General features: G+C 44.4%; 2 protein-coding genes across 6 annotated transcripts in view; both read right to left on the bottom strand.

Moving 5' to 3' along the window:
- Positions 1-19: 19 nt before the first annotated feature.
- Positions 20-6,164, bottom strand: LOC110507523 (NLR family CARD domain-containing protein 3). The gene is made up of 8 exons (XM_021587565.2): positions 5,481-6,164; positions 2,885-5,084; positions 2,277-2,717; positions 2,052-2,138; positions 1,780-1,863; positions 1,597-1,680; positions 1,250-1,333; positions 20-999 (listed from the first exon to the last, which is right to left on the bottom strand). Exons 2-8 carry the CDS (start codon positions 4,843-4,845, stop codon positions 906-908), a joined length of 2,835 nt encoding a protein of 944 aa, XP_021443240.2. The 5' UTR covers positions 4,846-5,084; positions 5,481-6,164; the 3' UTR covers positions 20-905.
- Positions 6,165-6,297: 133 nt separating this feature from the next.
- The window catches only part of LOC110507521 (unconventional myosin-Ic), a 78,849-nt gene continuing 74,644 nt past the window's right edge, over positions 6,298-10,502 (bottom strand). For 4 of the 5 annotated variants that reach the window (XM_036964720.1, XM_036964724.1, XM_036964723.1 and 1 more), the window contains exons 28-32: positions 10,146-10,281; positions 9,871-9,941; positions 9,536-9,633; positions 9,050-9,207; positions 6,298-8,731 (exon numbers count right to left, since the gene is read on the bottom strand). In XM_036964720.1, the coding sequence (XP_036820615.1) occupies positions 9,081-9,207; positions 9,536-9,633; positions 9,871-9,941; positions 10,146-10,281 (432 nt within the window). In that variant the 3' untranslated portion in view covers positions 6,298-8,731; positions 9,050-9,080. The remainder of the gene's footprint in view (positions 8,732-9,049; positions 9,208-9,535; positions 9,634-9,870; positions 9,942-10,145; positions 10,282-10,502) is intronic. The other variant, XM_036964721.1, reaches the window with a different exon arrangement.

The following is a 10,502-nucleotide window of genomic DNA, read 5'->3' as shown; positions in this document are numbered from 1 at the left end:
TTACATTTTGTACATTGCCTAGTCTATTTATAGATCAAACAAAAACAGCAGACTTGTTTAATGCTTTAATTTTTTGGGGGACAAACTTTTCCAAAGTGCATAACAATGGTAATATGAGTTTCTAACTTCACAGGTGAGAAAGTCTATAATTAGATGTGTAGTATTGGTGGCACTGTACCTCATTAAATAAAATCAAAGAGTGGGCATCAGAAAAACCGTATTGACATTATTCGTCAGGTAACTTGACATATTGGGAAACAAAGGATAATGACATGTCCCCATGGACCAGACTAGGAAGGATGCAAACAAAAAGACTGCAGAAAAGTGTATGTTGAGGGGGACATCGTGTGGTAGAATAAAGAAATACTCTCAACTTCGTTTTTTTACCCTCAACTTCATACATTTCAATATGAGTTTTAGGTAGTTAAATTTAGTTGTGAACCAACAAATTATTGTTAACCATTAATGCCCAACTTTGTTAGAGAGGAAACATGATAATCTCATTTGCACATAGTAGACTATGACCCTAGCCTTCCAGGAGGGAATGTGTATGCAGCTATATTGCTCTCTGCTGGCCATCCATGGAATAGTTGTTTAAATGTTTAAGCTCTTTACCTGGAGGCGTTTCTGACACATAAGAATGCGAACTATTGAAAAAAAACGTGTAGACCTATTGCAGACGATTTCATTGACATATGGCTACATTCATCGACCTACTAAAACCTGACAACCAAATGTAAACTCTTAGTTGTCTGAACAAAAATAAGAATGAAATACTAATAACATCTCTCATACCATGTACATGGTGCAAATGTACCATACCACACAAATTATAAACAACCACACCATCCACCAATGATAAAGTACTTGGAGTCTATCATCAGCAACAGGAAAGGCAGATGAAATCAGACGCACACTTTGATGTCCAGATGAGATGTGCTCCTGGCGAACTCCTTCAGCTTCCTGACTCCCTCCTTCGATAACTTGTTGTCAAACATCCTGAGCAAAGAGACAAAGTCACAATGAAATGTCAACATATGTAAAAGACTATCTTGTTCAAATAGCAGGAAATTGAGCAGATAACAGTATCAATGCTGAGTAAGCTAAACTACAACTGCTAAAGGTTGCAGACGCATACCTCCAGATTAGAATTGGAATGACTCAATGTTTTATAAGAAATGTATTCATTACAGCATATACAGTACATGGTGTGTGTGTGTGTGTGTGTGTGTGTGTGTGTGTTGCTCACCAGAGATGTTCCAGAGTGGTATTCTCAGTCAGTGCTTCCATGAGGAGTTCTGCTCCCTTATCAGTAATCTGGTTGTCACGGAGCCTGAGGAACACAAAAACAAGTCTATTGCTAATATTGTTTTACTTGACTAAAAGCCTATGGTCGAGGGTCAATCCAAGACAGATTAACAACCTTGGTACAGCAATAGTGCGCATCTCTGTTTGTTTGAATCAAGCCCTTATTCTTGTAAATACCTCGTGTGAACTGACATGAGAATATGAGAGAACTTGACCACAGATGTGTAACTAGGCTGTTTTTAACCGCAAAGTATGACATCTTTCATAGCAGTGCTTTCTCATCTTCACCTGATATCTTTAAGTGTATGATTGGTCCGCAGTAGATCCGCCAGACAGCCCGCTCCCACATCGCCAATGTGATTGATGGCCATCCTTAAACCATGGAATGATGGCAGACAATGTGAGAAACTGCTTTATAATGAGTTTTATTGACTACCTGTAGCCTATCCGAGCATTGATATCCTGTGTTACCTGAGGTCGACCACTGTGTGGTTGTCTTTCAGTCCTTCTGTAAGCACCTTGAGTCCCTTACAACCCAGTCTTGTCCCCACCACCCTGGAACCAGAACAATTACACAGGGTCGTGTTCATTAGGGCATGCCATGGAAAATGTTTTAAACCGCTTTGCGGTTTATTAGGAAAATTAGCCTTTTTTTATTGTACCATGTAGTCCTTCCAAGGTGGTGATCATTTATCCCATCCAACTATTCTCTCTGCATCAATTAGCCCTTATACTGTACTCACCACAGTCTCTCGACACGGCAGTCTGGGCTCTGCAGGGCACAGGCTAACACAACTGCCCCCTCTGGACCCAGTGGATTCTGCGCTAGCCTTTATGAGGAAAGAATTCACAGGGTTTTCATTCTCATGTATCAAGAAACAAATACAGTTGAAGAAAAAAAAAAAACTAACTTCCTCTTTGTGTTTGGAACAAGGCTGATTTAAGGTGTTACACATGACTTAGCCCACCTGAGGGTGCTGAACAGAGGGAGTACAGGCAGCAGTCTGCGCAGGCCGTCTGCGTCCAGCCCCTGGGCCTCCAGATTCAGATCCTGCAGGTCTGGGGTCAGCTGCAGCAGGAAGGCCAGCTCGCTCCAGTCCCTCTTGGCTGGGCCAGACTGGTCTGGGTCCTGTTGTTGGGCCAGGACCTGCAGCCAGCCTTGTAGACGCTGGGCCAGGCCTGGGTCCTGGGCCTCGTACAGGCAGTGACACACGTTGACCTGCCTCTCTGGACTCAGTCTGCCACATTGGAGCTGGGAGTGGAGCAGGCTCAGGAGAAAGGGAGGGGTGGGAGGAGGAGGAGAGGGTACGGGCAGAGAGGAGGAGGGCGATGGGAGTATTTGTGATCTGCCTCGGAATAGTCCATCCAGGATGACACGGGTTTGAGGTACCAATAAGCCAGATACAAATCTACCCAAGGAGATGAATCCAAAATAATGTACAATTAATGGAGGGAGAAAAATAAGTTAACAAAGAGATATTTTCTGAATTGTTAACATGGGATGAAGTGAATTAGAAAACACAACACTACAACACTACTTCTGCCTATATATATATGTACACATTATTTTACCTACCTGCAGAAGAGGTCCATGTGACCAGACTGATGGTGTCCACCCCAGGAGAAAGCCTTCTTGACATATCTGCGCAGGAGCCGTCTGGGCCTCAGCAGCTTATTAGCAGTGGAGGTTAACACTTTGTACAGGGCGACTGGAAAAAGGGCTACACCAACGGCTGACTTGAGCCCTGAGAACGGATCTGAGCCGGAGAGGGCCTGCAGGACATAGTACAGAGCTGCCAGGAACTCCTGTACACTAGTATGGATGAAGTGGAAGCTCCTCTGGCAGGTGAGCGAGGCCCGGTCCTCTCGGAGGATCTCCACCAGGAAGGTCTTGGACAGCCCACTGCAGTCCAGGGAGAAAGAGCTCAGATCAGCCTGGTCGAAGAGGAAGCGTCGCTCCAGCAGGCCCTTGAAGGCCAGGGCTCCCAGGTCTCTCAGCATGGGCCGCATCTCCTGTAGGACCTGCGGGGCCTCCTGGAGACACTGCGGGCTGCAGCCTTCCTGACTGTGGCCCTCCCCGTGGAACACCAGGATGGACTTGAGAAAGCAACAGTAGATCTCTGTGATGGTGATGGGCTTGACATGGCCGCTCATTAACATCACCCTGGGAACAGTGGAGGAGAAAGTGGAGGGGGTTGGAGTGGCTTCTTCAGCCTTGTTGTTGGAGGTGGAAGTATCACTGGAGCCTGCTGGCATTGTCCTAGCTGTATTGGGCAGAGTGGTGGTGGTGACTTGGCTAAGGCAGCAGGGGGCTCTATCACGCAGGGCAGTGGAGACGATCCAGCAGAAGGCTGGTATACGACACATGAGCTGGAGGGGCTGGTAGGAGGAAACGTAGCCCCACATGGCAGAGGCCACCAGGGGAGAGTTGCAGCTCTGCTCAAAGTAGTGCCTCTGCTGGTCTTTAGAGAAGCCCAGGATGCTGTAGAGCTGGGTCACCAGCAGGGGAGGGACCTTGGAGACGGCATGGGGCCGCGATGTGACCAGGATGGAGATACCGGGGAGGAGGTGACCCTTGATCAAGTTCACCACCATCTCCCCCATGCCCAGCTTCCGCTCTGGGTCCGAGCACTTGGGGCTCCGCTCAAATTCCAGGGGGAAGCCGAACTCATCGAGCCCGTCTAAGATGAGTAGGATCCGGCCAGGTTGGGAGTCAATGACCCAGGGCAGGACAGGTTTGAGGTGGCTGTAGTGCACCAGGAGAAGCTCCTGCAGGCTCTGAGGCTCACTGAGCAGATTGAGCTCTCTGAAGGAAAGGGACAGGACTATCTTCTGGGATCCAGAGTCCTTTGCCCATTCATGAGCCAGCCGTCTCACCACCGTGGTCTTTCCACTGCCGGCCACCCCCGAGAGCAGACTCACGTCCTCTCCTGGAACAGACAGCAGACTCTGGCAGACATCTTGAAAGGTACAGACCTGGTCCTGGCTCCGCAAGGCATCACCCACCATGGCTACCTCGTGCTGGTGGTACTGCAGGGGAACAGTGTAGCCCACGCACCTGGACAATGTGATATCTGTAAAGGAACAAGACTCATCACTACTGTCTGAACTACTACACCTAATAGTCCTGATACTAAGGTAATCAGTGGGACTGTGCTGCCTGCCTAATATGTCCTTGTGTTTCCTCAAGTGCTCCTGCATGTTGGTTGGACCAGAGTCACTGCTGCTGGGTCCAGAGCCCTCGGGTGGGATAGCTGCCACCATAGACTCAGACTCCGTGTTGGCTCTCTGTGACTGTAGAACATGAAAGAAGGCTCGACAGGCTTCTTCTCCACGCCCGTGTAGCACATCCAGCAGATTCCTCATGGAGTCCCTCACTCCCAGGCGACCCCCCCCTCTCACCAGGCTGAGGTCTTCCTCAGTAAGAGCCCCTACCTGGTAAAGAAGCTCCTGGAGGTGGGTGACATTTTGACTCCAGCTCTCCACCAGTTGCACACGGCGCTTCTGTAGTGCTATACTGCATGGCCCCACCGCCATTGTGGGGACTGGGGAGACTCACTCTTGCGGTGACTGGTTACACAGAATCTATTTGTCTATTGTCCACTTATTCAATAACACACAAGACTCACAAGCGAAGTGGTTTGAATATGGAAGTGGTTTTAAGAAGTGGGTGAAGATCTGCTTTCCCTTTCCTTTCCATAAATTGAGGCATTGTTTTCAGCATAGAATGGCACAATACAGGTCCACGGAGTCACAATTGTCATTTCAGCCATGGCCTGAAACAGGAAATATCATTAAGAAATTCAAATTATTAGGACTTCAAAACTTGATGTAAGCCTAAGAGGAATCATGTGACATTGTAGCTTAGGCTATAAAACAAACTTGTCAACTATAAATGTTCATGTATGTTATTCTATTTAAATTAAGTCAACGTAAATAGAAAAGAAATAGCATGCATATATTTCTTTATGTGATATTGGGCTTCCCAAAACAGAGCAAGATTCCATAATAACTTAACATGTGTAATGACATGATTATTACAAAAAAAGGCATGGCATCAGTGACATCAAGGTGTCACAAAGTGTAAAATGAATTTAAAATATATATATATATATATATACACAAATAAAGAGTAGAAACATAAATAGAATGATTACTAAAAAGCAACTTACCCCTCCCTTTTGAAAGTGAAACTAACAAGGAAAGACTTGAAAACTTTCCCAAATGATGAACCACTGGAAAAGCTAGCCTATAAGTGAACAGTGATTGACTGCCGATGCCACATTTTTAAATAACAGCTCAAAAATATTATTAAAGCCTGGTGTGTTGGTTTTTATACACCGATAGAGCAGAGAGACTATTCAAACTCAAGACCAGAAATTATGTCAAGTTCCTCATCACATCAGAGGATTGCATCACTTCGTACAGTCCCTTGAGATCAAAACCCCATTTCAACATGTTGCAAGATGGTACGTTTCAGATGTTCTGGCTTAGGACTATAAAGACTGCACAGTAAAAAAAAAATCAGACTAGGCCTAACTTTACTTGCATAATCTAGTTAGGGTACATTTCTGATGTGCCAGAAAAGGCTGGATATTCTGTCCAGAGTTTGGATTCAATCAAAACACTGAAATCCCGTTTAGGGTTCTATCAAATACACTTAAAGGGATAGTTCACCCAAATTAGAAAACATTAGTTTCCGAACCCTGTAAGAAATCCCGGGACAAGGTATGACAGCAAGCCATGCTTTGGTTGTGGACCTGGTCACTGTTTTAAAACAAAACACTTTTTAGCATGAGGCACAATCCAATGCCAGTAACTGGTACCCAGCTATATCAGTATATCAGCTAAACTAACTCATGGATTGATTGTCCATTGGCTGCTTACATGGTAAAGGAAACCAATATGTTATTTTGTCATTTGGGTGAACTATCCCATTTAAAATGCACCAAATTATCAAGGAAGTAAGTTTGTAATGAAGGACCCAGACAGAATCAATAAGTTTATTTTGACATTTTAGTATTTTCTTTAGTGCGTTGGTCTAATTCTACATGATTGTGCATACAGTAACTCAGGACTAAACATATGTATTGTAAATTATTAAACATAGGGAGACAGGCTTTACAGAAAATCTATGACATTTTAAAGGAGGAATCAGATTTGAGGTGTATATATATATATATATACTTTTTTTTACTCTGGAATAAGTGACATCGTCAAGGAGGTATTTGTCACTGAATTTCATACAAAATTGGTTGTATTCCTATTAAACTCAAGGCACATTAACTAATTTTGAACAAGACAAAATGCATGTTACACTTTTACAAAGCCTCACTTGGCTCAAATGTCGTATTAGTGCACAGAACAATAGTCTGGTTCCAGATCTGTTTGTGCTGTCTGGCATTGGAATTGGCAAGCGAGCACAAACAGATCTGGGACCAGGCGAAGCAAACACATCTCCAACCAGGAAAATAACACTTTAATTGACATATAAATCATTCAACAGACATTGCATCCACTATTGCTTCTTTGTCTAATGTCAGTGCAGTAACACACCTTTATTTAGGCATATTGCACCTGTCTTACCGTTCATTCATTGGGTTGTCAGCTGTACACAGTTCAGAGGCTGGGTCATAGAGGGAGGAGGAGGGGAGGGGCACTCAAGAGGCAATGCAAAGAAGCAGCAGCACAGGAATGTGAAGAGCGAAAAACGCAGCTCAGAAAGTCACAGCTGGGGAGAGGTGCGTAGATTCAATCTATGAACGGTGGTGTCACTCACGTGGGTCATACCAATAGACCTCTGGTTTGTTACAAAGATTGATAAGTGTTCCTAAGGATGTTACCATTGATTTGTGTGCTTTCTGTGAAGAACACCCTTGGTTATGAGTATATCCTACGATGTCAGTATTAAACACCACGGAAATAGTTAACTGCACTTGAATGCTGTGCATAGGGCCTCATCGCTCTTGCAGATCTGGGTTTGGAAGTGCCAATCAAAACAATAACAGCATGTCCCCATCACAAAGCTAGCACAAACATCCTCATCAGGAAAAGATTGGTAAATGTGTTAAAATAAGTAATGAGTGTTGTTCTGACTACTACTATATCCTGGTGAGCTGCTACACATAACCAGAGTACGGATATGGCAGCCTGGGAACTTGACACAATGGAAAGCAAATGGATCATAGCATGTTTCCAAAAAGCTTTTACTCTACAGGTTTAACTTGGGAGTGAAATGGGTGTGTGTGTGTGTGTGTGTGTACAGCATGCTTTTGTCTTTCTCTGAAGTATTTTTCCACAGGTCATCCTGAGGGAAAACGAGACATATCGGTCTCTAACAACAGTGGACTCAATGTCATCCCCAAAGTGTCATTGTTTAATTGGTGTATCGGCATAAATAATCCATTAACAATAACTTAGTAAAGGAGAAAGGCACAATCGTTGGGAGCAAACAAGCGATAAATGGAAAGACAAAACCGTTTTCTATTCTCCCCCCCCCCCCATTTTCATTCTCACGCCTTTTTCCTAATTTCTCTCTCACTTTCTTTATCTCTTATATATTGTAAAGACCATTCACTATGGTGTTTCCATTATAAATCTAATTTCAACATTCTGCTTACCAAAATGCTTTGGTTTACGCTTTCATTTGGGCTAAATGATATCTACATCAAAGAATGATTCAGTGATCTATGGCACAGCACAGACCAAATTCTGACCACATTCTGGACAGTATGCTCTGGGTCAAAGGTCACACACCCACATGACTTCTCTGTTGATATCCTTCGATTTCAAAAACCCCAAGAGTATTGCGTCCGAGTCGAAAACAAGTTTGAAAGAACAACTATTCTTATGAACTTCTCTACCAAACTCCCTGCTCCTCGATAGTTTATAACAAACCTAACCTACATACCATCAGCCATGTACTGCATCTCCACTTTTAACAAAAGCCTCTGCCCCAAACAGTTAAAAGAGTAGTATCAGAGAGGGTGTAAAGTCTACACTGCTGAACAGAGAAAATATTGTGAAAAAATAATGACAGAAAGAAAAAGCAAAGGAGACCCAATACACCCTCATTGATTGCTTGGTCATGTTCCCAAATTAAGCAAGACAGGCATAAGTAGTGCAGGAAAAAAAATGCACCAAAACATTGTTATTCCTTGGCTTCATATATAAAATCATGATATTCAAATAACAAGTATTATTCCCAAAAATATATAAACATAAATATCAATTAGTTTCACTGGACTTTTTCTTAATTGGAAGCACATGCCGTTCGTGTAGCGAGAGCTGGCATTTGATTGGCTTAGGCAGAGCCTGGTCTGCGGTTGAGATTGGTGAATAGGAGCATATTCCAGGAAGGACTTCCTTGGCGTGGTCAGATGATCAGTCATTGCTATCATCTTGAGTTCAGTCGAGGGGCAGTCTAAAACAGTTCAGGGAAGACAGAGGTAACCATTACAAAGAAGTTATCTTAACCAATCAATCAATGATTGTTTCAAGTTATCTTCACAATGTAAACATGCAGAACAAAATGGTCTCTACCCGAGATACACCTACAATGAAAATCAATGTACAGTTTTCACAGTTAACAAAACAATCATGTCCTACACTATGCTGTAGACTTCACACAACAACCACCAGCTTAAAAAGTAAAGTACAATTAGCTTATATAAATACGAGTGCAGGAGAATTAATCAATCAACACCGACTCCAATCATGCAGTATTGATGTTCCAACCTACTGTATTAGTCCTGTAGGGGAGGACTGATGCTTTATATCCCTCCGTTATTCCGACTCACCACTGAGAGGTGGCCATTCTTCGCCTTGGCAACCAGCAGCTCAGAGCCAGAGGTGAAGTCTATGATCCCTTCTCTACCTTGGCCCATCGTGAAAGTTATACTGGGAGAGAGAGAGAGAGAGAGATGAGGTGCAGTTAATTTACAGCCACCCCCCAAAAAACCCCGATATCAAATGAAACTAATCAGATTGCATGGTGATGTATCACTGGTGTCTATGAATTCAGGTCCTGACAACTGATGGCAGTGCTCCCTGATGGCAGTGCTCCCTGTGAGCCCCTTTGCGTCAAGAGCGTGTTACATATTTATAAAGTCTGAACTGTAAATGTTAGGAACGTACAGCTATTTCTCAATGAAAGCTGACACTCCGCTGATTAACACGGTATACGGCTTATCTAGTTCCGGGTATCTGTGTCAGGGCAACAACTCACCTTCCCTGGTTGATGTTGATGCTGTTGACCTTGTCAGCACAGATGGCCACTTTGGTCAGGGTCTCGATGATGTGGTCACTCTGCAGCACCACATCTCCCTACAGACCAGAGGAGACAGGAGAGGAGTTACAGAGCTACATCTTCACTACTAGCCGGGTCCCAGGTCGATTTGTGTTTGGCGTGACAATGTCAATATGTGTTGGCAAGACCGCACAAACAGATCTGGGATCAGGCTACTTCACCTAACAGGCATTGGTTAAGTATGTCATAACCCGTGTGTAATGGGGTTATGACCATGTTATGACTGCGTAAGATGGAGCTGAGGTCAGCCTCACCTTCTGTTTCTTGTCTTCAGTGGGCACATGCAGTACGAAGACGCCATCACTGAGAGAGCTGACTGAAATGCCTGAGGACAAGACAGACAGACAGGGAAGAGAAATGGTCAATGGGAGAACTATGAGCATCACTCAGACCAACTCAGTATGGCCTCTGTAAGGACCCCAGAAAACAACTCCATTTCAATTCATTCAATTTAAGTAAGCAAAAACATCAATTGAAATGCCATTGACACCCCAACCCATCCTCTCCCCCGAACCCTGTGACCCCTGACCTTTGAGGGCGGCGTAGTCGATGCGCTGCTTGAGCTTGGCCTCCTCCACGATGACAGCACTGTTGGAGGTGAGCAGCAGCTGCCTTGGTCGCGCCTTGTAACCCTTCCTGTCGTACTTGGTCACTGGGACTGCATACTGAGGAGAGGGAAGGGGACATTATTAGTCTTGTAACCCTTCCTGTCGTACTTGGTCACTGGGACTGCATACTGAGGAGAGGGAAGGGGACATTATTAGTCTTGTAACCCTTCCTGTCGTACTTGGTCACTGGGACTGCATACTGAGGAGAGGGAAGGGGACATTATTAGTCTTGTAACCCTTCCTGTCGTACTTGGTCACTGGGACTGCATACTGAGGAG

The sequence above is a fragment of the Oncorhynchus mykiss genome, chromosome 27 (assembly GCF_013265735.2).
Source record: "Oncorhynchus mykiss isolate Arlee chromosome 27, USDA_OmykA_1.1, whole genome shotgun sequence".
Classification (NCBI taxonomy): domain Eukaryota; kingdom Metazoa; phylum Chordata; class Actinopteri; order Salmoniformes; family Salmonidae; genus Oncorhynchus; species Oncorhynchus mykiss.
This window is presented reverse-complemented; position numbering and strand designations above follow the sequence as displayed.

Excerpts from the sequence above, each read along its gene's own strand:
- LOC110507523 (XM_021587565.2), bottom strand. The coding sequence starts at position 4,845 with ATGGCGGTGGGGCCATGCAGTATAGCACTACAGAAGCGCCGTGTGCAA. Across the intron at positions 2,718-2,884 it reads CACATGGACCTCTTCTGCAG|ATTTGTATCTGGCTTATTGG; the intron begins GTAGGTAAAATA and ends CTCCTTGGGTAG. Across the intron at positions 1,681-1,779 it reads CACACAGTGGTCGACCTCAG|GATGGCCATCAATCACATTG; the intron begins GTAACACAGGAT and ends CCATGGTTTAAG.